This window comes from Tachyglossus aculeatus, chromosome 22 (assembly GCF_015852505.1).
Source record: "Tachyglossus aculeatus isolate mTacAcu1 chromosome 22, mTacAcu1.pri, whole genome shotgun sequence".
In the NCBI taxonomy this organism is placed as follows: Eukaryota; Metazoa; Chordata; class Mammalia; order Monotremata; family Tachyglossidae; genus Tachyglossus; species Tachyglossus aculeatus.
In genome coordinates, this window is record NC_052087.1 from 12,717,295 (window position 1) to 12,744,182 (window position 26,888).

At 38.6% G+C, this 26,888-nt stretch overlaps 1 protein-coding gene across 1 annotated transcript in view; it reads right to left on the reverse strand.

Annotated features, from left to right (window-relative positions):
- The window catches only part of ANO3 (anoctamin 3), a 399,349-nt gene that overhangs the window by 86,811 nt on the left and 285,650 nt on the right, over window positions 1-26,888 (reverse strand). Inside the window, exons 5-8 of the mRNA XM_038764098.1 lie at window positions 21,805-21,963; window positions 14,102-14,202; window positions 8,955-8,999; window positions 580-711 (exon numbers count right to left, since the gene is read on the reverse strand). Coding sequence (XP_038620026.1) covers window positions 580-711; window positions 8,955-8,999; window positions 14,102-14,202; window positions 21,805-21,963 — 437 coding nt within the window. The remainder of the gene's footprint in view (window positions 1-579; window positions 712-8,954; window positions 9,000-14,101; window positions 14,203-21,804; window positions 21,964-26,888) is intronic.

Below are 26,888 nucleotides of genomic sequence, written 5' to 3' on the forward strand. Positions count from 1 at the left end.
TCAGTACAGTGTCACACACATAGTAAGCACTTAACAAATACGATTATTACTATTAGTAATAATAATAATTATTACTATTAGTCCGTGAAGGAGCACGGTCATATTGGATTGCAGCTTCTCCACTAACAGAATGCCCCATGTTGGCCTTTCTCTTGCTTCAGGTTTTCCCTATTCAGAACTTCAATATCTTCTGACCCACCCCCATATTTGTACCACTGCCTCTGTGCAAATTCAGTTCCTAAAATATCTATCCCCATGGGAACCATCTTGAAGGCCAGTATGTCTAAATAGGGGATTGAGTTTAAACACTGGGTTTTTCATTTCAACTGCACAATATAAAGACGTTTTTGTTGAACTTCCAAACCAATGCTGACTCAACCGTGCTTTTCAGATACCAGGTTAAATATGAATATTCCAGCAGAGGCCTTTTGTGAAGGAACACAGTTCAGGGAACGCCACAAACTGATTAAATCCCATCAATATGCTCTGTGGGGGTCAGATATCTTTTTGAACATCAGAGGAAGATAAAGTCTTTTAGGTGTGCAGAAATGACATTCATTTCTCCTGCTTTGCACTTACTGATGCATGCGAGCCCGGCTGAAGGGAGCGGTGTAACAGTCTGTCTCCTCCAGGTCAGGCAGGGCTTCTTTGTCAAGCTTCATTGGGTTTCTGGGTAGCCAGCTTTTCAGTTCTCGCATGTTTCTCTGCAAACTGGGACAGAGCAAAATCTCAGAGTTATGTTTCACAGGCTAACTGGGACTGCACATAGTTCTCATGTGTCAGAGAAGCCAAATTTTGATTTCTTAAAGCAGAAATCACAATAAGACACCATTTTCAGTGATCAAATGATTTCCCAAGCACATGCCACCATATCATGGAATAGGGGTGAGAGACACATTTCTTGGGAAGGAAGGGTGGGAGAGGAGCATCACAATGCTGAGAGAAATGGCCCTCTGAACAATGAGAGCAGGGTGCCACGTTCAATCCATCTACAGCTACTTTTGCATCACAGACTTTTAAATAATCTCTGCTAGTCTTTTTGCTTTCTTAATAGGACAAATCTCTTGTTTCTTCAACAGCAAGTGAGCCATCCCCAGTACATCTGCTTTGAGTGTTCAGGCAGTCCTTATGCAATCAACCCAATCTTGGTGAACCTGAGCCTGCTGTAAAATCAGAGAGAGGTTTTTGTGGGCAAAGAAGACAGGCTCATAGTTTAATAATACAGCTACAGAAGTGACTGCTAATACAATCTAAATGTCTTAGGTAGGTTTAAAGATCTTGGTGGATTTTTGACCCACCTCACTTTTCAGGTTTAACTCAAAGTTAAATAAAGAACTGTACTCTAATTGTGAACTTGAATTGCAGCATAACCACAAGCTCAGTTGGCAGAGCTTTTCCAAATCCAATTACTTGATCCTGATTTGCTGCTTTTACTAATTAAAAAGGCCCAGGAGAGAAAATGATAAAGAAACAGATCGACATTCAACATACCAGGGAAGTTCAGAGATCAGAAAAGTTAGATTAACATTTGCCTAAATTGTAATCATTACATGCAAGCAGATTTCCCTAACCCATATTTATAAGCAGACATGGATTCTGTTTATTTTTCACCACTATCAAAGGAACATGCCTGTATCAGATATGCAAATGCATATATAAGGAAAATTATGTGACTCTATCCTGGAGTCTAAACTTTTAAACTTTCAAAGACTGCTGAGTTAGAGGTCATAACATCCAGATTAGAGTTCGTGAAGCACTGTGACTTAGTGGATTTGGCATGAGCCTGGGCATCAGAAATACCTGGGTTCTAATCCTGACTCCGCTATTGGTCTGTTGTGTGATCTAGGGCAAATCACTTAACTTCTCTGTGCTTCAATTACCTAATCTGTAAAATGGGAATTAAGACCATGAGCCCCATGTGGAACATGGACTGTGTCTAAACTAATGAGCTTGTTTCTATCCCAGCACTTAGTATAGTACCTAGCACATAGCAATACCATAAAAAATAATGGAACCAGTAACATTTTTCCTCTTCCGTATGCTACATCTTTTCTACTGGAGCAACAAAATGAACACTAATGAATATGAACAAAGTTTTCTATCATCCAACATTTTTGAAGAGGAAAATTAAATTCTAATAAGCAATATTATGTTATTGCTTATTGACATATCTATCTATACATTTAAGTAATTTTGGTCTGGAGTTTCAAGCAGTGAAATGAAATTATAGCTATAATTATTCAGGGCAATTTACCCCATCATACTTGGTTTTGCTCTTTGCAGAAAAATACGTTCATTAAAGTGAACAATTTGGATTAATTATCATTCTAGAATATAATGAAATCAGTAAATACTTGGAAATGCATTTTAAGTTGTGTATTAAAATATTATTCATTATAATCAGAAAAGGCCAATGGGAATAAGCCAAGAAACTTTTGAAAATCTTAGAAAATAATTTATCAAAATCTAGAAATGAACACCTCCATTTTATAAATTTTCATTCAAGATCACAGATGTAAAGTGATTGTTTGCTTGAAAAATATAGTTCTACTCATTGTCTCACGGGATGAGATAAATTCTGACTTTATATTTATTAAGTTGACTGAGCAGTAAAGACCAAGTTCCAGTTATTTAGGGGTCAATCATCATTATGCCTCTCACTTTATTCATCATCCCCCAAGAATTGCCCTTTGAGGTGATGAAGCCCTTCTGAATATATATTTTGAGGGGTTAATAGGAAATCCTTTAATGTTTGGTGCAACCCCACCCATACTAGTTTAGTCCCCATTTCAGGGGAATGTACTTCTGAAAAGGGATCCACTCCTAATATCATGGAACCACATTCAACATTAATCCTATTGTGAAAGATTTTTTTAAGATATTATGGAAACTAGTACACTGTAGAGGTAAGTACAAATAACCCTGTATATCCTTCTCACACCTTCCTCTTCAGCTTCTTCCAGCCTTCTCTGCTCCCAGGGACCTTTCTGCCCACTTCATGCACACTGAACTTGTGCTTACAATTCTCTTTGGAAACACTCCCTCTTTCCCTCTCCACACCAACATATATATATATATATTTTTTTTTTTCTTTATATTTTAATCATATAAACAGATGCTGCCATCACAGCTACTACTTTCTCCCCTCCTTTCCCATCCCACCATGGAACCCCACCAACCCACCTTGGCCAAAGTTATGGGAATGGAAGGAGCAAACAAGATTGGAGTGTGCTAGCTGTTAGGTTTAGTTCTGTAACAGAGTCTAATTGTATGTAGTTTTATGGGAAACATACCTCATAACACAACCACTGATGATACAACAATTTATTGTATCATGGCTAAACCTGTGTGGAATTTCTCCACTTCTATATTTTAAACTGATTTGTACACAAAATACTTTCATAGAAATAGAAAAATGTGATCTCAAATGAAAGGTAAAATTATCTTTCCTATTCAAATTACTTTATCCAAAAGCTTCCCAACCTTCTTTCTCCCTTCATTTCAACTGATCTTCATCATTTAATCCAAATATTCACAAATATCAATATTCCAATGAATTTGCATAAGTATAAATTGGTAAAATATATGTAAAATTGTGAAAAGAAAATAAACTTAATCCTGCATCATATTAAAATATCAGGAAGTTTACTCGACAGATTTTTAAAAACCACACAATACTCAATTTCCTCAATGAATTATTTTTTACTAGTGTGATTTTTTAACACTAACCCCAAATTAAAACTCTACAAAGAATAAAAGAAATTCCAGTAACTTTAAGTACTTTTTCAAAACATTCATTTGCACAGTCAGAATGATTTTTATTCATAAAGTGATAAAAAGCAAAAGATGATTTTCTGATTTGAAATAAAAATGTATACGCATATACATTTTTATTTTTGGTATAAAAATGTATTAACTTGCAAATTTTCCTGATTATGTATCTACATTCAAAATTATTATACATTAAAATTTCCAACTTTCTTGTGACACTGAATTAATTAGAGTTGATAATTCTAGACATCTGAGATTTTTACTAGGGGAAAAAATAAAGTCACTCAACAGCAAAAGGTATTTCACTTTTCTCAGAAATTTTGAAGGAACAAAATTTAAATTTATAACAAAACCCAGCTACTTTTACTTCTAAACTCCAAAACAAATTATTTCTCCAGGAGAGTCATCAAATATCTTAAATGCCACAAGTCAGCTCAGGTACTCAGCTCAGGTGGGACCATTGGAGATTATTGGCTAAAATGTTTAATCAAGGATGAAAAAGGAGGTAACTGAGAGGCTCAATAAATCCTTTTTGTCTGTTTTGACAGATGGAAATATTGGAATGATCCCCTTACCCAAAGAGTTTTTAATGTCAGGTAAGAGGAGCTGGATCAAACTGTGGCAACCTAGAGGGATGTTTATATAAAACAGATAAACTAGATGTAAGCAAATCATCTGAACCAGATGGAATCCAGTTAAGAATTCTAATGGTACTCAGAAGGGATGCTGTAGTACATCTGGCAAAGGTCAGCAACCTGTCATTTCAACCAGCCATTGTAACTGAAAACCAGCAGGTTGCTACTGCAATTCCCATCTGTAAAAAAGTTTCCAGAGAAAATTATTGGAATTATGGATCAATTTCATACTTGACAAATTCATAAAGTCTATAACTAAGTTTAGATCAACTGATTTCTAGACTGTGAGCCTACTGTTGGGTAGGGACCGTCTCTATATGTTGCCAACTTGTACTTCCCAAGCGCTTAGTACAGTGCTCCGCAAACAGTAAGCGCTCAATAAATACGATTGATTAACTGATTGATCACTTGGAAAATGCAAACAGGGAAAAAGCAATATGGTTTCTGAATGGCAAAACTGTTTTTCAACTGAAGAAATTCTTCGAAGGAGCAAATTGGCCTACTGGAAAGAGCCTCAAACTGGGAGTTAGAAGACTGGGCTCCAATCTTAGCTCTGACAGACACCTACTTTGTGACCTTGGGCGAGTTCCTTAACTTCTCTGCGTCTCATTATTTTTCATCAGCAAAATGGGAATTCGATTCCTGTTCTTCCTCCTCCTTAGACTGTGAGCCCCAGGAATGACAGGGACAGTGCTTGATCTGATTAATTTATATCTACCCCTGTGCTTAACACAGTGCTTGACATATAGTAAGCACTTTAAATGCAATGATAATAATAATAATAATAAGGCTTCAACAAGATTCTAGAGTGAAAACAACAGGCAGGAGTAATGTCTTCAGATTTTTCATATGGCCTTTGACAAGGTTTCACCCCAAAGGCAGCATGAAAGCAGTGTGGTCTAGTGGAATACTGTAGGCCTGGAGTCACAGGACCTGGGTTCTAATCCTGGCTCCACCACCTGTGTGCTGTATGTGACCTTAGGCAAGTCACTTAACTCTGCTGTGCCTCAGTTACTTCATCTGTAAAATGGGGATTAAATATCTGCTCTCGCACCCTTTAGATTGTGAGCCCCATGTGGGACAGGGGCTCTCTCTGACCTAATTATCTGGTATCTATCCCAGTGCTAAGTATGGGGCCTAGCATATAGTAAGTACTCGACAAATGCCGTTTTTTAAAAAAAGGCTTGTTAAAAATCTAAACCATCATGGGATTGTAGGGAATGTTCTATGCTGATAGAAAACTAGATAAAAGATAGAAACTAAAGGTAGGAATAAAATGGACACTTTTCAGGAAGGAGTAGATGTGAGTTTTTAAAAATCTAGTTTTGTGTAACTCTTCAAAAATGATCTGTAAAAGAGTATAAAGTGAAATATCAATAATTACAGTTAAAATAAAGTAAGCTCATTTGGTTTGCAAAATGTCAGGAAAGTGGTGATAAATTCTAGGTGGCTCTCAAAAAGCTGCATGAGACAGCAGAAACATGGCAGACAATTATCTCTTTGTGAGCAAGTGTAAGATCAAATAATACAGATTGCAATTACATGATGATGGGGTTGAAGCTATCATTCACAACCTCAGGAAACAAATCTTGGACTCACTGCTGACTCCTCTTTGAAACACCAGCAGAGTGTGTGGCAGCAGTTAACCAAATGCTGGATATCATCAGGGAGGGGAAAGGAAAAAAAACAAGATATAGTTTTTGCCACAACACAAATAATAATACTAATACTAATGGTATTTGTTAAGCGCTTGCTATGTGCAAAGCACTGTTCTAAGCTCTAGTCTTTAGGCTGCCCAAACCTAGAATATTAAGAATTCTTGAAGCTCTGATCACCAAATATCAAGAAGGGCAGAGAAAAGTTCAGAAAGAACAAGTGAGGGCACGCAAATAATCTGGGAATGGTGACACTTCCTTATGTGCACAGAATAAAAGAACACTTCTGTCAGAAAGACAAATGCTGAGAAAGATCATGTTTGAAGTCTAAGAAAATCATGGAAGTTTTGAACAGGATGAACATAAAATTGTTGCTCACCGAATCTGACAACCTCAAGATGAGAAGTCACCTATTGAAACTAAAGAGTGATGGAATCAAAGCAAACAGGAGGAAATACTTCTTCATATAGATGAACGCATGGAATCCATTATTGCAGGAAGATTGTGGAGGCAGAGAAGATAAATAGGTTCAAAAGGAGTTCGGACTTGAGATTAATACATGGTTGAAGTGGTTCATAATGTGTTAAGGGGTAGTTAGGGATGTAGTGGGGAAAAAGGCACTTTTAGATGGAGCATTCCTAAATATTAGGATTAATGTCAAGGAAAGCAACCGTCAAAAATATCTCCAAGCATCCTATTGCCACTATGAGGGACAGAATACAAGGCTGGATGGGCCACGGGTCTGACCCAATAATGGCATTTCTTATGTTCTTATGCTAGCAATGTAATTAATTTACATTAACATGAAGCAAGCACGTGCATGATGAGGTCGCAAAGAAAAGCAGTTGTAAATTTACATTTTCAATTATTTCAAATATGATTCCAAAATTTTTTATTGTAAAGGGCTAACACTAAAAGGCTCATTTTGGCACTTAGCAATCTTGGTTTGCAAAAAGGCATTGCTAATTTCTAGACTGGAATACGAAAAACAATGTCAGTCCAATGAACACATAGGACACATGAACACATTAAATGTTTCCAATGTACACATCAAAATGTGTCCAATGAACACATTAATATCACATCGCATGCAAGAGGCCTTCCCTGACCAACTCAGGTCTCATTTTCCTTACTCCCTCTTCCTTCTGCAGCATCCTTGCACTTACATTAGCATGCTTTATCCATCTGGCCCTCAGCCCCACCGCATTTATGTACATATCCATAATTTATTTTAATGTCTGTATTCCTCTGTGCACCATTAAGTTCCTTGTGGGCAGGGAATGTGTCTACCAATCCTGTTGCATTGTATTCTTCCAAGCACTTAGTACAGTGCTCTGCACAATATAAGTGTTCAAATAATACCACTGATTGATTGAAATTGATAGCTAGATGCAACTTTTCCTATGATGTTGTTCTAAAGGGCAAAGAAAACCCCAAAGGGTAAGAGGGTTGATTTAAATGATTAGGTAAATATCTCTGATTTGAGAATTAGGGGAGAAAAATCTAGATTTAGATATGGAGTTTTGTCATGTGCATTGTTATTTTCCTAATTTTTTTAAATTTTCTGTTTTCCATTTTCTCCCTCAGTTGAATAAAGGAAAGATTAAGAATACAGGTTTTGAGGTAATAAATTGCCCTCTTGACTCAAACTTCAGTTCTCCAAAAGTTTTGGTTTGAGCTTTGTGTTACAGTGGCAGTCCATATATTTGATGATCCAGGCCCACCTCTTTCTAACTCTTCATTTGTGGCTGTAGTAGTAATAGTATTTAGGCAGTTTTTACTGTGGGACTTGTTTTGTCAATTGATCAATTTAGCATAACTTATATTTCCCCCCAAAGCCAATCACCTATTGATATAGCAATTTCCAAGAAAGTCATTTCCTGAAGTGAAATAAGGTCAATGACATCTATAGCCATATTCTGTCATTTTAGTTTTAGTCAATTAATTTCTCTGCAAGAAGCAACATGGTCTAATGGAACAGAGGCCTGGGAGTCGAGGACCTAGGTTCTAATCTCGACTCTGACACAACTGCTGTGTGACCTCAGGCAAATCACTTGACTTCTCTGTGCATCAGTATCCTCCTCTGTAAAATGGGGGATTCAATACCTGCTTTCCTTCATACTTAGATGGCAAGCTCTGTGTGGGACACGGATTATGTATTGTGGTCAACCCTGTCTCTATACTAAAGATTTAGTACAGAGCTTGCCACATAATAAGAGCTTAAAAAATCTCAATATTATTACTGCAATCACAAAAGACAGAGATGTCTTGTTATAGATGGGTTTAGGAAGGAAGGTGTTTTCCAGAATGTTAGATTGTGGACAAGGACTATGTATTTTCTCTATAATGTTCTCTCAAGTGCTTATTTTGATGCTCTGTGCACAGCAGCCTAGCCACAAATATTACTCATTGAATTCAGGTGTAACAGGAAATCTGGATCTCCACGGTCTACAGAATATGGACAACTGAGTCATTAATTTGCTGATTTGCTCTGTGTTGACAGAATAAGCAGCTAATTCAAGGCCCAAATGGTTTTTGTCAATAGAATTCCCCTATATTTTCTAAGAGTAGGAACTGCATTTACAAAATTCCCTTAATCCTCCTTCCCTTCCCCAGTCTCATTACTTTTTATCTCAAGTAGGGACCTTCTGAATCCTGCAATCTATTGTGGAAATGTGGTGGAAGGTTGTATCATTTAAAAACAAAAATGAAAAGAACAATGGGCCATCAAGATCATTTAATTCCTTATTTTTATGGAAATTAAAAAAAACTTCAAATTTTTCATTTGCATTTCCTATTATGCTAAATTTACAACTGCTAATGTGGTTGAATTTGGTTTTCTTGCAAATAACTAAATGTTGATTATTAGTAGCTATATGGATCACCCACCAACCTGCCCATCGTTTTGCTCCTCCAGTCAGTGTAATAACATTTTTTCCTGAAAGAATAGCAGAAATCAGTGGAGAAAAAAAGACAAATGTGCAAAGGGCAATGACAATATTCAAGAGAATTATAGGTTCAGACATTTAGGTTCCCATGCTCCTGGTAAACAATTAAGAAGACTCAGATAAGATTGACCTTACCTGTGAATTTGAAACAGTTGGTGATAAATAACATCACTTCTTGATTCTACTTCTAGTATAATCTTCCAAGCACTTAATACAGTGTTCTGAGCACAGTAGGTACTCAATGAATTCTACTGATTAATAACTTTTAATAAAATGGAAAGATTATCTTTTTCCTCTAGGTGCCTAAAGGTTGTGTACATTCTTTTTTGGCTGTGTGAGACTCACTAGAGCCTACTTTCAAGTATTTGGAGAAGCAGCGTGGCTCAGTGGAAAGAGCCCGGGCTTTGGAGTCAGAGGTCATGGGTTCAAATCCCGGCTCTGCCAACTGTCAGCTGTGTGACTTTGAGCAAGTCACTTCACTTCTTTGTGCCTCAGTTACCTCATCCGTAAAATGGGGATTAAAATTGTGAGCCCCCGTGGGACAACCTGATCACCTTGTAACCTCCCCAGTGCTTAGAACAGTGCTTTGCACATGGTAAGCACTTAACAAATAACATTATTAATTATTATTAGAAGCCAGGTCCTCTTTATTGCTATCCATCATGCAAATGCTCAATAAATTTTTTTATTAATTGATTGATTGAGCAGGTTTGTATTCATTGGCTTACCCTTTGTTGAATCTTTGGGAGGGAAGATTGAGATATATGGATATGTTTCCTTGGTTGAGAGGATTCACAAAACACTTCCAAAAAGGACATTTGTTTTAAAACCTTATTCAGGTAAAATTGAGATTTCTAGACACAGTATGTCAGTAGGAGATAAAAATCAGTACTTTACCTTTTCAAAAGGACATTAACAGTAAGTGATACATGACTGGGAAAAGAAGAAGCAATGGTGGAAGAGCAAACACATGAAAGACACAGTTCACTTTTCTATCTTTAAAAATGAAAGATAAATACACAGGTCCAATTTATTTTCTACACCACCGGAATGAAATAAATGTACCCATTTTTCAAGTCTTTGAGCAATAACTTCATGAGGAAAATGAAAAAAAGGAAAGTCATTTGTGGTGGTAAAAATGAAAAAAAAAATGACATTGAAAAGAAAATAATGTATAAAAGCTGTGGATGAAATTGTAGCTTTTGTTATTAAACTGTAAGTTCTTTGAATGGTGGGGCATATTTGATCTTTAATATTTCCTAATCCAAGGCTGTGCATCTGCTGGATGCTGAGATATGATGTTAACATAATACAGAATGGCATTATACTTTAGGAGAACAACAAAAGTATGAGAATTGAGTGGAAAGAAGCCACTGAAGTGCATGTGTTAACTTTTAAAATGAGCAAAGCCACTTAATTGACAACTTTTTTCCTTGTTGTTTTATGATTACTTTGTACTGTCTTTTCCCTTGGGTGGAACTATTTCCCATAACGGATCAATTGGCCAAAATTGGTTTGGATTTAGGGGTACTAAAAAGCTCTGTTTCTTGAGCTACCTAGTTTGCAAAGAGCTCAACTGCAGTTCTTATGTATCCTGAATCATCTTAGATTCAGGTAGGTAATGCTCAGTGAATCCAGTCAGATAAACACTAGGTTCACTTCAAAGACATTTCCATCTCTTCTGATTCTCAATTCTAGGTCTGTTTTCCTACATGGATCTGGTTTAAAGAGAACAGGGAACCTATTCTAGAGTAGTTTCCAAAAATCCAATTCAGCCCCAAATCTGAGTGCAGCTCAGATATTTGTCTGACCTAAGAACATGCTTGGGTTTTGGCTAATTTGCTCACACTGCCAGGGGTCCAGAACCTCAGACCTGCCTTGTTCTGGATCCTGGACCTCAGAACTCACAATTCAAATCAGGGCAATGCAGTCACCTTGTGGAACTGTCACCTGGACATCAGAGATTTAGACAAGGCCACCTCACTTCACATGATTCTTGGTGTCCAAATGAGCTGAAAATAACTACATGCTTAAAAAGTATAGAATTTTGTTGAATCTGTAATTACTCTCTCATTCTGCATTTTATTTTGGTTAAATCCATCAACAGGTCCATAAAAAACTTGTCATGATCAAGTGATTTCAAGTAACTCATCCTTTCAGCTCTACTTCTGAAAGGAGAAAGGACTTGCTCTCACAGTTGATCCCTGGGTGAAAATCTTTCGTTCAGAAGAGAATGGGAGGCCTTTGAAATAACTTTAATATTTTCTAGTTGAGCTCAAAGGACATTTCTCAACTACTGAAACAAAGAAGAGGAACTTTTAAAGCATATTGCTGTTCCAATTAATAGGTGGTATTCCACAGAAGGCATGGGAAACATACCTCAATACCAGTCCTCCCATCCATGTAATAATAAGTACTTATTTTGGAAGTGAATGGTGGATTGTATATAGACATATTGGCTTAGGTCTAAGCACCCTATTTCAGAAAAAGTCCCCCATCTCTGTCTTAAGCTGATGTCTCTACTGCCCAGTCACAAAGACCAAGCCCACTCTTGACTAGGATAAGCAGAGCGGGAAAAAATGAAAGAATGCTTAAAGTGTACAGCTGCAATACTTTACTATTGAGTCTCTTTAAGCAAAACAAATTTTCCCTGGCAACTTAGCAGAATACTGAGGTTCTGGAACATATTATTTATGTATCACTGATATTGATGTACTCAATTTCATCCACACTTGCCCACTTGGATAAAATTCACCATTGGTAGCATTTAAAATGTTTGAACAGATAAAATGCTTCTCAGTTGAAGAAAAGGACCAAGTTAGGGTCTTGAACTTAAGACTAGCAATAACCAGACTGTCAACCTGCGTGCAAGGTCCAAGTCTACTGATTTTCTGTTATTCTTCTAAACATTTAGTACAGTGCTTTGCTCCACAGGTGGTCAATAATACTACTGATTAATTATTGGATAAATTAGAAACTGGACTTGATTTTGTGACCAGGTTTCAGGCCCACTTTGGCTTTTTGCAGTTGGCAGCAAGCAGTGCTGTTAATTGATTGACATTTTATTGGTGCCTTCTAGACTCTCAGATTTCATATGAAACTTAGGGCCTGACTGAGGCTTTTTCTGAAAAGTAACCAAGATGGATTTCTTACTCTTCTCATACATTTTTGGTCAGGAGTCATGATAATCAATCAATCAATGGTATTTACTGAGTGCTTACTAAGTGCAGAATATTGTATTACGTGCCTGGGAATCCAATTCACTGGTGGCTCTCAAATCTCTATTACAGATGAAAAGACAGCATTGTCAGGAACTGGACATCCTGGTGGATATTCATGCATAACCCTATCTTGTTTTGGCTGTCAACATTAGCTGGTTTTATAGGTTTTGCCTAATAAAATCTGTTTCCTCCATTACATATCCTTTTTTCTTTAGTTAGGCACAGCCAAAGTAAAGCAAGGTTTGAGAACTACAACAATGACAACAAGTTCCAAATATTTCCAGAGAAGCTATCAGAAGACAAGAGAAGCTAGGCTGCTGTCCTTTTGTAGAATTCTGAAGTTGCTGAGATGGAAGGATTTTCTGGAATAGAAGAACATTCCAGAAGATTGGAAACATATCCTGTACCTTACTCCCAAGGCTGTGTGTTATGTCCTCAAAACTGTTCCAGTGAATCAGTATTAATAGAGATTGGCCTAGTCAAAAGTCCTCCATCATTATCATCATCATCCTCAGATGATGTGCTATTAACTTTAATAAATCCACTGATACCACTGTGTTGAAATTTATAAAAATGAATGAGGGTCTAGACTTGCTTGAGAGGATCTAAAACCTTGGCAATCTAAATGAAGGCTGCAAAGAACTAGTTCACATAACCTGAATTAGGCATGAAAACACAATGTTTAGTTTCTGCAAAGGTAATGATGATTAGTTAACTTCTGCCTTGTCTAGTAGAATGAAATTATGCCAGTGTTTTCAAAATCGCAAGTCATTTCCTCATAATTTGATGGAGGAAGAGCTCACTGACTTGAGCAGTCCCTTGAACATCTTCCCTGTCTTCATCTCCTCACTGCAGCCTTCTTCCAGGGATGGTGTACTAAGCGCTCTAACATGGCCCCTTAACAATTAATAAATCAACAGCATTCATTAATTGCCTGCTGCATTGACATATCTTGGGAGTTATTTACAGCTATTCTACTGAACTTCAGCTTTTAGAATGTGAAAACACATCTCTTGCCATTAAAGAGAAATGAGCAATCCCCATCTTCCCTTTCCAAAATCCTCCTTTATTTTTTTTTTAAGGGATTGAGCTTATTGAGTCTGGTTCCACAAGACTGGCTCAGCCACTCACGATGTGCTTCCCATGTGTCCCTCTCTGAAGCAAACCTAGGCTCTTTGGGGGAATAGGTGGTGACTACCCATCCCTGGAGAATTCTCTGGAAATGCACTGTCAGACCACCTCAACATCATCAAGTACTGTGAGTCTCATTGTTTACTCGGTCTGTACGCATAGTGATACTGTGTACACACAAACAAGGAGAGGAACGATTGCATTTCCTCCCTCTGTGGATAGCAGTGGGAACTCCGGAGATTCAGGCGACATTTCTGCTCAATCACTTGTATCGTGTTAGTGATTTGCTCTCCAGAAGGAGGGGAGGAATAGCAAGAGCTTTGATGTTTTGTAGTTGCTAAGTCCACCACGGAGAATTAGTCCATGCTCTTGCTCCAGGAATGTTTACAAGAAGAGATGGCTGTAGGCATTCATAGCCCAGGGAAAACAGTAAAAGAGAATATCCAAATTACATCAAAAACATCCTATTGGACCGTACCCCAGATCTGTGTGCAAATTGTTATGAGGAAGACTGGTAGAGCTTTTTTCTCCTACTGAGATTTATACTAGGTAGATTAGCCCTGTACCATTAAATGGAAGAAATTTAAGAGATTAAATTAAGAGAAGAGATTATTGCGATGAGTAGAACATCTGAACAGAGAGGGTTCCCTTAGACACACGCATAGGAAAGTACTTCAGAAAAAATGAATGACAGCAATTGTCCATACAAAAAAAAAAAAAGGAAATGAGTAGGATGGTACCTGAAGGGCATCCTGATATTCATCCTTTCTGCATACTTGCACAACGTATCCCAAGGGCAGTGAACTTTAACAAACATGATGTCATTATTGGTAACGGCAGGCTGCAATGAAATGGAGGACAAACATCATCACTGCAAATCTGAGCATCCCTTTAACACAAAGTACATATTGTTTTATATGTTCTATTACTAAGGCACTTATTCTTTCACTTATTTATCCATCTTTCCATTTTTTTTCAGTTTAACAATTTTAAATCCTTTTGCACCTCTCTGTCTACCCTCTCTTGCCCATTGGATTGCAAGATCCTTAATGAGAGGAGCTTGATTTTTACTTTCATTTTACACTCCTCTTATACCTCTTATTGCACTACCCAAATGACCAGAAGCATGGCCAGGTTAAGTTTTGAACTGGGGAATTGGTTAAATCCAGACACAATAAAACATTGCATTACTCAATGTTCTCCTCCTGACTTCTCTTCCACCGTAATAAACTCATTAGTGTATAAACTCTGACCCTGGATAATCTTAGCCAATTCCTTAGCAATTCAGATTTCTACACATAATAAGCACTCACAGCTGGGCTACATACTTGGTGCAGCTGGAGCCCATCTGTTACTGGTATCATATTTTCTTGTTATTTTCACACACACCTGCAGGTTTCACTACCGTTGTTACCCATCTGGCTGAAATCATTTATGTAATGTCAAACATATGGAGTTCCTCTAGAGAGATACTGACATTAAAAGAACATCACCGGGAGAGTTTCAGTGACAAATATTTAAAATAACTGTATTCTAAAATCACCTATGTGAATACTGCTTTTGTCATATTTGGCTACCTGAAAAGAAGGATGTATAATATGGTTCTTAGGGTCCTCATGGATGCTACACTTGATAAACGAAATTACAAGAATCTGAACTGAATGCCTACTTAGAATTAAAAGTTAATAACCACTTGACTGAAACTATCGATTCTGTTGGATGCTAACACCCCACAAATAAATGGCTATAGTGTGATACCCAACATCATTAGTCCAAGTACATCATTCATTCAATCATATTTATTGAGTGATTACTGTGTGCAGAGCACTGTACTAAGTGCTTGGGAGTGTACAATATAGCAATTAACAGTCATATTCCCTGCCCACAACAAGCTTGTAGTCTGCAATGTTTTTTTCACTAGTGGCTAATTCCTAGATCTTTGAAATCTTGAAGTCATTAGAGAGCCACAGTCAATTGGGCATTGGTGAGGGACTTGGAGGGGATGGCTAGCAGACTGGTGTCATGATGTCACAACTCCAGGATTGGTGATGTTATAATGCCTCGGTGAGGCTCTGATCTCAGCTCCCCATCCTCCTGCCCTGGACAGCAGTCCAGTCTGGTCTCTCTCTTGAGTTTTTTTTTATAGCATTTATTAAGCGCTTACTATGTGCAAAGCACTGTTCTAAGCGCTGGGGAGGTTACAAGGTAATCAGGTTGTCCCATGTGGGGCTCACAGTCTTAATCCCCATTTTTTGGATGAGGGAACTGAGGCACAGAGAAGTGAAGTGACTTAAAAAAAGTCACACAGCTGACAAGTGGGGGAGTGGGATTTGAACCCATGACCTCTGGCTTTCCTGCTGTTTCCATCAACCTCTTTGGGGCCCCCCTTCCCCTTCCCAACACCCACAGAAAGAAACCCTGGTCCTGGGCAGGAAACACAAACCCAGACTTGATTGTTCAACAGAGACTGGTGACCATACTGCTCTTGTCCTATCTCAGCTCCACTCACCTATCTCATGCTCTGAAATATTGGTGTTATGGGCAAAAGAGAGGAATGGTTTTATTCCTTAGAAAGCAGAGCAACAGTTACAAGCTTTAGCTTTGGCTTTAAAAAAAAAACAGCCTGGAAGTGCACTGGGACAGAGATCATTTCTAATTTGACTGCTTTGCATTTACCACAGAACTCAGCACAGTGTTTATCAGATAGTAAAGTGCTTATAATAATAATAATAATAATGATGGCATTTATTAAGGACTTACTATGTGCAAAGCACTGTTCTAAGTGCTGGGGAGGTTACAAGGTGATCAGGTGTTCCCACAGGGGGCTCATGGTCTTAATCCCCATTTTACAGATGAAACTGAGGCACAGAGAAGTGAAGTGACTTGTCCAAAGTCACACAGCTGACAATCGGCAGAGCCGGGATTTGAACCCATGACCTCCGACTCCAAAGCCCATGCTCTTTCCACTGAGCCACGCTGCTTCTCAATATGTACCAAATGTTTTCAGAAATAGGTCCATATCTCCCAGCCCAAAAAAGATATCTAAGGTCATTCTTCCTAACACACACTGCCAGCTCTCAGTGAAATCGTCAATGAAGATGGAGTTGTTAAAAATTCCATACAGACACTGTGAATTTCTTAATTACTCTATCAAACCCATAGTGTAGATGGAGTAAAAGGAATAAGCCAGCATATACTGTAACATTCTACGCTGGCCTCAACAGAATGGCAGTCACGCTCCCTGCCCATTATGAGTTTACAGTCTAGAGGGGGAGACTGGCTATAATATGAGTAATTTATAATATATAATTTAAAGATACGTAAGTGCTGTGGGGTTAGTTATGAGGCAGGTTTCAAATGCCACAGATCCAAGTAATAGAGCATATAGTATGTGAGAGCTGCAGGGAGTTGTGTGTGGCACTTAGTACCCTCTGGACTGTGAGCTTGTGGTGGGCAGGGACTTGTCTCTATTGCTGCAGTGTACTTTCCCAAGCACTTAGTACAGTGCTCTGCACACAGTAAGCACTCAATAAATATGATTGAGTGAATGAATTTAATTATTTTGGTTGAATCCAATTCTGTGTAGAAAAATAATGTGTTGTTTTAAATCCATGAAGGCCAGGGTTGGTGGTAGGAACATGAGACAGGGGGAAGTGGGAAAGAGGATGGTTCTTTTTCTGTTCTCTACCTGACACTCAATATCATTCCTTTGCAAGGGTGCTAAGTGTGCATACTGCTGTCCTGGGTCTATGATTTATTTTTCTTTTCTAAGTATCAATCGATTGATCTATCAATAATAAATGGTATTTATCGAGCACTTATTCGGTACAGAACAGTGTCCTTCCATACAGGGATTATAAACCCAAGGGACTGAATTTGCTCTGTTACGTACTTTTCCCAGTGCTTGGCACAAAACAGAAACTCAAAAAATACCACTACTCCTACTTCCGGCCTAGTGAAATGAGCATGGGCCTGGGAATCAAAGCACCTGGGCTCTAATCTTGGCTCTGACAATTGCTTGCTGTGAGACCTTGGCAAGTCACTGTGTCTCTGTGCCTCAGTTTTCTCAGCTGTAACCTGGGGATTAAATACCTCTTCTCCCTCCTATTTACACTTTGAGCCCCATGTAGGACAGGGGCTGCATCTAACTGAACTTGTATCTATGCCAGAGCTCAGAGCAGTGCTTTACACATAGTAAGCACTTAACAAATACAATAATGATAGTAGTAATAATAATAATGATATTATTCCACTAGGGAACACTGTGGTCTTGTGGAAAGATAGGAGTCAGAGGACCTGAGTTCTAATCCCAGTTCTGCCACTTGTCTGCTGTGACCTTGGGCAAGTCAATAAACTTCTCTGTGCCTCAGCTTCCTCATCCGTAAAACAGGGATTAAGACTCTTAGCCTCATATGGGACAAGGACTTTGTCCAACCTGATTATTCATTCATTCAATCAATCGTATTTATTGAGCACTTACTGTGTGCAGAGCACTGTACTAAGCGCTTGGGAAGTACAAGTTGGCAACATATAGAGACAGTCCCTACCCAACAGAGATTAGAAGATTATCTTGTATCTACCCCAGAGCTTAGAACAGGCACACTGTAAGCACTTAAGAAATACCACAATCATTATTGTTATTAACTTCTTTGAACCTCAGTTTCCTCATCTGTAAAACAGGGATTCAATACTTGTTCTCTCTCCTGCTTAGACTCGCTAAGTACTTGGTATTTGTTAAGCACTTAATATGTTCCAGGCACTTTACTAAGATAATCAGGTTGGCCCTATACCCTGTCCCACCAGGGCCTCAAAGTCGAAATCAGAGATAGGAGGATTTAATCCCCATTTTACAGGTACAGAGAAGTTAAGTGACTTGCTCAAGGTCACAAAGCAGAGAGGTGGCTGAGCTAAGTAACCAGGTCTTCTGACTCCCAGCCTATGCCCTTTTCCACTAGGCCACTCTGCTTCACTTCCTCCTTGTGGGTAGGGATAACATCTACAAATTTGATTGTTTTGCACACTCCCATTGCACTCAGTACAAAACTCGGCACAAGTAAGCTCTTGGGGAAGCAGCTGCGGCCTAGTGGATAAATCACGAGCCTGTTAGTGAGAAGGACCTGGGATCTAATCCTGACTCTGCAATTTGATTGCTGTCTGACCTTTGGCAAGTCACTTCATTTTTCCATGCTGCAGTTACCTCATCTGTAAAATGGGGGTTAAAAGTGTGAGCCCCATGGGGGACGGGTTTTGTGTCCAGTCTGATTAATTTGTACCTTCCGTAGTGCACAGTACAGTGCCTGGCAGATGGATAGTAAGTGCTTAACAAATACCATAAAAATAAATGAATACCATTGACTGACCTACTGAGATGTTCTCTTTTAGGTTGAGTCACAACCAATCCCCTGATACCAAAATCCTCAGGTATGCCACACAGGATAAATCCTGCCCAATCCCATACCACCGGAAATCACTTCAGTCCTTGGCCCAGCCTAGTGAGGGACAGGAAACTCCTGCAGCATGAGGCCAGCTTAATTTTGAGAACATAGGAAGGCCGTGCCTGTGGTTGTAGTTGGCACTGTTGGAGGAAATTGATACTCTATTGCTCTCAGATGTGGTGGTAATAGTAACATTATTACTTTATTTTTAGAAGAAATATTTTATGCATGCACATATGTGCACACGCACAAAACATTTCTTCTTACTCTGTGTCCTGCTGCACCAAAACAGGGTTCATGTCAAAATGTATTGGGAAGACTCATGTTAGGGTATGGCTGAGTGTATTACCTTTTTGATTCGAAAGAATTCATTTGAACATGACTCACTTTTGCAATATTTTCCATTAGAAATAAAAAGGGAACATCACCAAAGTACATTTTTCCTTCTCTCTTTCTCTCCTTCAGTCTTTTTCCTAGTTTCCTGGGAAGAGGATGATGCCTCTAATAAGTTTTGTTCAGCAAGAGAGAGAGCTGGCCTCAGAGCTTCTTCTATCTAGCCCTGCTCACTTGGAAAAAAAAATACTGTCTGCACTCCTCCTGAACATTGCCTGCATTGTCTGATACCCTTGTCATATCTTTCATGCTTTGAAACCATTCATTCAACTGTACTTATATTCGGCATAAACGGCGTACCATGATTTGTAAGAGAAGTATATATATGTATGTATATATATATATGTGTGTGTGTGTGTGTGTGTGTATAGTTTAATAGACACTAAACAGACCAAATAATTTTTCCTAGTTATCCTCATTCCACCTTTTGTACTTCTCTCTCCCTCCACCTTTCTATACCATCTTTTCTTCTTTGCTGAAAAAGGCTTCTCAACAGTACTTTTTCAATTGGTCTCCCAATAAATGCCATTTAGGACTATCTACAGGAGTTTGTAGATTATTTTTTCACTCTTGATCTACAGTCTGATTAGGGATTATCATTCTCCTCCTAAAGCTCTTGGAACGGTGCAGACTTCTGAAGAGTTTCACCTTAAATCATGATCGAGGAAGGATGGATATAGACAAAACCATTTCCAAGAGGACTCTGTTAGGTTTTTAATTAGTTAGGAGACCCAGCTTGCAAGGGACTGATTGTGAATTCATTCTGATTTTCCTGCTTTTAAACAGAGGGTGCTTTGGCGCAGAATCCCTAAATGGAAACAACTCAATTGTTGTTGTCAGCTGCAATTGAAATGTCAAGTGCAGATGCAGCTACAAAGTTTTTCATTTTGAATCTCCTAACTTGTTTTTTTCTGGGTGGTAGAAGCTGTCACCTCCCTGGTCCTCCAGTGCCCTTGTTAATCCCTCTCTCTTCTTTTCTAGACATCAGAGAAAGTGGATCTATTCTCCTTGCAGATGCAGGAAAACTGACTACCATTCCCCATGGAAAAGAAAACTGAGTGTGCCATGATTTTATTCAGCTCTATTCAGAATGAACATAACACCCACCAAATGAATTATTACATCCATTTATTTATTCTTCCCATCATTCCCTAAAGATGAGACATTGTCATTTTGTAGATGAGTACCTCTGCATGCAAATAGGTGACTTGCACAAACTTATGCAGAAAGTAAGTTGGAAGTCACAAATGAACAAATCCCACTTTGGTTTTCTTCCCACTAGATGACAGAGTTCTTAGTTAAGTGATCTAAAATTCCCAGAAGAATGTCCAATAAAGATTCTGTGCCTCATTCTCCTGACCTTTAAAACCATTACTCTGGGGAACTATTCTTTCGAGGGCATCCAAATACTATCCCAGTATGCTGAGATTCTCAGATCGCAAATATGAAATATCTGCTATTACCTTTTCACAAAAAGAGAATATAATAACCCAACCAGCAAATCAAGAGAAGTAAAGATAATTTTCTGAATCCACATGTATAGCAGATTTCTATTCCAGATTTAGAAGTAGCACTGCACAGTGGATAGAACATGGAACTAGGAGTCAGAAGGTCATGGGTTCTAATCCTGCTCTGCCTCTTGTTTGCTGTGCATCCTTGGGAAAGTCCTTTTACTTCTCTGAGCCTTGGTTACCTCAATGGGGATTGAGACTGAGTTCCACATGGGACAGGGACTGTGTCCATCCTGATTTGCTTGTCCACCCCAGAGCTTAGAATAGTGTCTGGCACATAGTAAGCATTTAACAAATACCATAGTTATTATTGAGAAGCAGTGTGGCTCAGTGGAAAGAGCATGGGGTTGGGAGTCAGAGATCATGGGTTCAAATCCCAAGGGTTCAGCTCTGCCAATTGTCAGCTGTGTGACTTTGGGCAAGTCACTTAACTTCTCTGTGCCTCAGTTACCTCACCTGTAAAATGGGGATTAAGACTGTGATCCCCACTTGGGACAACCTGATCACCTTGTAACCTCCCCAGCGCATGGAACAGTGCTTTGTACATAGTAAGTGCTTAACAAATACCATAATAATAATAATTATCATTTTCTGGAAGATATATTTCTCAATTCCATGGATTTAAGATGTTGATTTAATAAAGGAGTTGTTAATTTAACAATGATTTATACATGACCTTTTATTACCTAAGGTATCTTACTTTCTGCTCTTTTAAAACACAAATGGCACCAAAAACGATGGTCTGAAAGGCATGAAAAAAGTCCAAGCTAACAAACAAACTTTAAATTATACATCGGCTTCATAAAAGGCACAAACAGCATAATGGCAATTTATGCTAGTTCAGAGTAGCAGAAGCTCCCACTGGGAGTCTGAGATCATTATCTATTTACCAAGGCACTGCAGCAATATTTTATAAATGGGAACCCGGCAACCGTCAAGTGGAAAAGCACTAGAAGTGCCTCATTTATGCCTAATAAAATCTGATCCAATCATGGGAAAAGGCAATGGGCTGAAAGTCCGAAGGGAACTCAATTTCTGTTATTTTGATTTATTGCAAGCCAGAGACAGATTTCACCATGGAATTAATGAAGTAAAGTAACATACCTCTCTTTCTAGCATCAGGCCTTCTGCTCTAAGATTCTTTTCAAATGTGCTCCTTTTTTCTATCTGCAGACTTGACTTTTTATATACCAAGATGTAATCAATGCGCTTTTTGCCATCTTTGAAAAACAGTCCCGATGAAGCTAAGGCATTCATCTCATTCTGGAGAGAAAGAAACGAATATAAAAAAAAAACAAAACAAAACACACAAACTGTGATGGAGATTCCTTAAGGTTTGTATATAATGTATATAGTATCATAATGTGCAGAAATCAATTTCAACAATAACAACAATATCTTTGGTTTCCATTCTTAAAACTCTGGTGTTTTCTCATATAGCTCATTTTGCACATATTGGAAGATAGGGAATCCTTGATTCATTTTTCATTGCCAAAGCATATCAGCCTGTTGTTAGGTAGGGACCATATCTATATGCTGCCGACTTGTACTTCCCAAGCGCTTAGTACAGTGCTCTGCACACAGTAAGTGCTCAATAAATATGATTGGATGAATGAATGAGACATATATGCTGTCACGCACATGACATTTTATAGAAGTTTGCTGATTTTCCACCATTCTAGAGCTATTCTTTTGGAGTGGTGGTGGGGTAGGGAGTTGGGGGAGGGATGGGGCTTGAGACCCCAACTTTCTTCAGAGCTTTTCATTCCCCTTTCAGGCCCAAAACAACTTTGGTGCAGTATCCAAGCTGGAGAACTTGGCTACAGAAACCATGGTGGTGGGACACTTCTTGACAAAAATTTAGGAATTGAAAAAAAAAAAAAACAGACATAAAAATGTTTAGTTCCATATCATTATCAGACAGGGGACACACCAACTGACACCTACAATGTTCTATATAAAACCTGAGGATTGACCATTCTTTATGTAAGCTTGCTAAGGAAATGGTAAGCGTAATTCAAAAATATATGAAGACACCACTTAGTACAGTGCTCTGTACACAGTACATGATTAATCAATACTATTGATTAAGGTAAAAATAACAATTTGATATATATGGGAAAAAGTCACATTACTTTTTAAAACATTATTAACGTGCTCCCTGTTTCTCTGATTCACTGATGGTGCATTCTGAAGTGGCAGAAAAATGGAGAAACAGTATTAAAAGCCATGAAACTGTGGAGGCCATAGGGTTTCCAGAAAGTCCATAAAAGAAGAGCTTCTATCTCACCCTTGGTGGTTATCTCTGACATGTAGAAAGAAGGGCTGACACATTCATTCTACATCCATGGAACTGTCAGCTACCCTATGATAGAACCTATTTGATCCGATACAAATACATTGACATTGCTTATTCTTATCCATAATTGAGTAAATGAATAATTATGCATGATTTTGGCAAAAATTGATAAAATTTGGTAAAAGTAGGATATCGACTTTGGTGACTTCTTCATGCATTGGATCTCACATTGTGTTCATTAACAAGACCCATGAGGAAAAATGCAAATGAGACGGTGTGAAGGATCCTTCATCCCACGCCAGAAATTTTGCAAAATAACGCAACTAGGAAAGGTCAAAAACATTCTTTTGCTAATATTGAATCCAAAAGAGAGAAGAATAACTTGTGATCAGCCTAACAGGAAGGACTCTGGTGATAGTCCATACAGCATTTCACAAACTGTGTGTCAAAAGAATACTAAAGGGCAAGCCACCACATCTGTAGAAGCATAGCAAATAGGATTCCTGAAATGATGCATTTTGAAGCACACAGAGGTCAGTCTGGGCAAAGACTTTCTTAGATGTACCCCAGGTTGATAAGTAACATGCAAAATCCAGATAGGATATCAGCTCAGACTCTCTAGGAGGTGAAAATGTCATACTGTCCAAGGATATTACCTTTGGCAAAGTTTCAGTTGATCATTCAATTGAAACTACAATCAATTTGACCTTAACACTATGTTATTGTCGGAACTGAATTAATGGTGAATATGATTACCTGTGGTATTTTGTACTTTCAGTGAAGGAACTGGCAAAATTGCAAGATGTAATTAAGCAAAATGTATTATCTGATAATTACATAATTTTGTATATATACTCTGCTTCTCACAGGATTATAGCACCTCCCATTTCTATCATTCAAAATGATTTGATCTTGGAGGGACATTACTAATTTCTACGCTGTGGACCCATGTTAAATTGTGCCCTTCTACTTTCACAAAATTGTTCTTCCTAAGCAATTGTGTGTTCTTCAAAGAGGTGAGACAGAAAAAGTGTAAATAGTCATTCCTTTCAGGAAATATATTGGTAGAGTCTCCTGACACAAAGATGGATGAGCTACGGTTCTGAGACTTCAGAACCAAGAACAAGTACGGTACTGAACATAGTAAGTGATTAATAAATACTATTGATTAATTGACTGATTAGTGCTAAGGGCTTTCATAGCACCATTTGCATCCCTTTCATCTCTGCCAGTCACATTACCATGGAGTTGTGGAGTGCAGCAGTGAGCAGTTAGGCAGAAAAATGTGCAGTACATTGTTAAATATGTGTGCCACCTTTGACCACATTAGCCAGCCATAGGTGAGATAGGGATTAGAACCCAAGATTCCTGGTTCCGAGGGTAGTGCATTTGGTACTACACCAACACCAAAGCTGGCAATATATTTAAAGCATGTTGTTCAAATTGTTGGTTGAGCAATAACACTGCTCAACAAAAACCCAGAGAAAGGACTGTTCTATCACCTTGGTTACTGGCTACCTGAGCTAGGATATTTCATGCTTACTTGGAATTCACAAAAAGTGAGAATAGAAATACACTATGGAAATAAGCTCCTTTTATCATGCAGTCTATTTTCTCCAAAGGGCAAAGTTAGTTCCCAGTGATTTTTTTATTGTAAACGCTTACTATGTGCCAAGCACTGTACTAACTACTGGGGTAGATACAATCTAATCAGGTTGGACACAGTCTATGTACCACATGAAGCTCACAGTATTAATTCCCATTTTACATATGAGGTAACTGAGGTACAGAGAAGTTAAGTGACCTGCCTAAGGTCACACAGCAGACAAGTAGTAGAGCCGGAATTAAAACCCAGGTCCTAATATTAAGTTTGTAGGGAGAGCAAGTAATTCCTGTGACCAGGGGAGCCTTTCTAGAGAAGGTCAATGGGTGATAGTGAGTATATATTTCTAGAAGATTCCACTCTCGGAGTACCAAGTCATCCTATGGGATATGCTTGTCAAAAATCATTGGTGTTGCTACTTTCAGTTCTCATACTCCACCATGGCCCTTCCTGATAGTTGGGCGGAAAGAGAAAAGGGTTGAAGAGAAAGAGGTAAAGAGGAGGAAAATGGCAGTGTGGGAGGCTGTGGGTTGCAGCTGGGTGGAAATTCATTCAATCATATTTACTGAGCGCTTACCGTGTGCAGAGCACTGTACTAAATGTTTGGAATTTACAATTCGGCAACAGAGACAATCCCTACCCAATGGTCTCACAGTCTAGAAGCGGGGAGACGGACAACAAAACAAAACAAAGCAAGTGGACAGGCATCAACAGCGTCAATGTGAATAAATAGAATTATAGATATAAACACATTACTAATAAAATGAATAGAATAATAAATACGTACAGATAAACACAAGTGCTGTGGGGTGGGGGGGGTAGAGCAGAGGGAGGGAGCAATAGGGGATGGGGAGGGAAGGAGGAGCAGAGGAAAAGGGAGGCTTAATTTGGGAAGGCCTCCTGGAGGAGGTGAGCTTTCAGTAGGGCTTTGAAGAGTGGGGAAGTGTTAGTACAGAGCACTGAACTAAGTGTGAATTGGGCCTGCACCTTACTAATTTCCCATTATTTTACACTATTCTCATCCCTAAGTCCATCTTTGACTAACATTTCAATGTTAAAACACGATCAATGTCTGTAGGTAGGTAACATGTCTACCAACATGTTTCTGCACACAGTAAGTGCTCAATAAATGCAAAATCATTGCGTGACTGACTGGCTAATTGGCATTAGGTAAAATGGGCTCCTTGAGTTCCTCTCACACCTGTTTTACCTTCAGGAATGCTGAAGTTCTTGTGGTGCTTTTTCCTATTCAAGTTCTGCCAATTGTGGTCAGGTAATAAAACATTGGGCAAAGATTTGTTGGTTCTCAGGAGTCACTGATTTTGTACTTAATATTTCCTGCTTGAAAATGGCAAAATGGGATAATGGTGGAGTAGATTATTCAGAAGCAGATGAAACTAACATTCAATACCCAGAAGCCACCAAGAACACTTCCTTGGGAAATTCCCCTTTTAAAAATATGCTTGTCATTTTGTTAGCATTTGAGCAGAATAAAAATGATTGCAATGGGAAGATACTAACCCAACTTTAAAGATCCCACTAAATAGTGAGGGAGGAATTAATCATTCACACCACCTGAATTTTTAACTGGATCTAGAGGCTCTTCAGATATGCAAAGATATAGAAATTCACTTTACTTCATTAAAGTAAATCCAATGCTCCATGACCACAATTCACTAGAGTTGACTTCGGTCAAAAATAGTTCTCTCTCAGTGGTTCTGATGAGGCCTTTTTCCTTTTATATGAAAAGTGTTATATAAATATATAGTTTCATCAATGTTTTAAAATCTGCCATATTTGTAGAGCTGGTTTGAAATAGATAATCAACTGGCTTGTGGTGTGTTAGCCTCTGAAGCTGACTGCCCCATTCTCCTGGAAACATCCAACCTCGACGACTTCACTGACACGGTCCTCTCCTGGTTCTCCTCCTATCTCTCTGGCTGCTCATTCTCAGTCACTTTTGTGGGCTCCTCCTCAGGCTCCCACCCTTTAACTGTGGGTATCCCTCAAATTATTGTCCTGGGTCCCCTTCTACTCTCCATCTACAACCACTCCCTTGGAGAACTCACTCACTCAGCCTCAATTACCACCTTTAAATGGATGATTTGCAAATCTACATCTCCAGTCCTGATCGCTTTCCCTCTCTGCAGTATAACATTTCCTCCTGACTTCAAGACATCTCTACTTGGATGTCCAGCCGTCACTTCAAACTTAACATGTCCAAAACCCTGTTCCTCCCCTGCCTTTCCCATAACTGTAGAAAGCATTAACATCATTCCTGTCTCA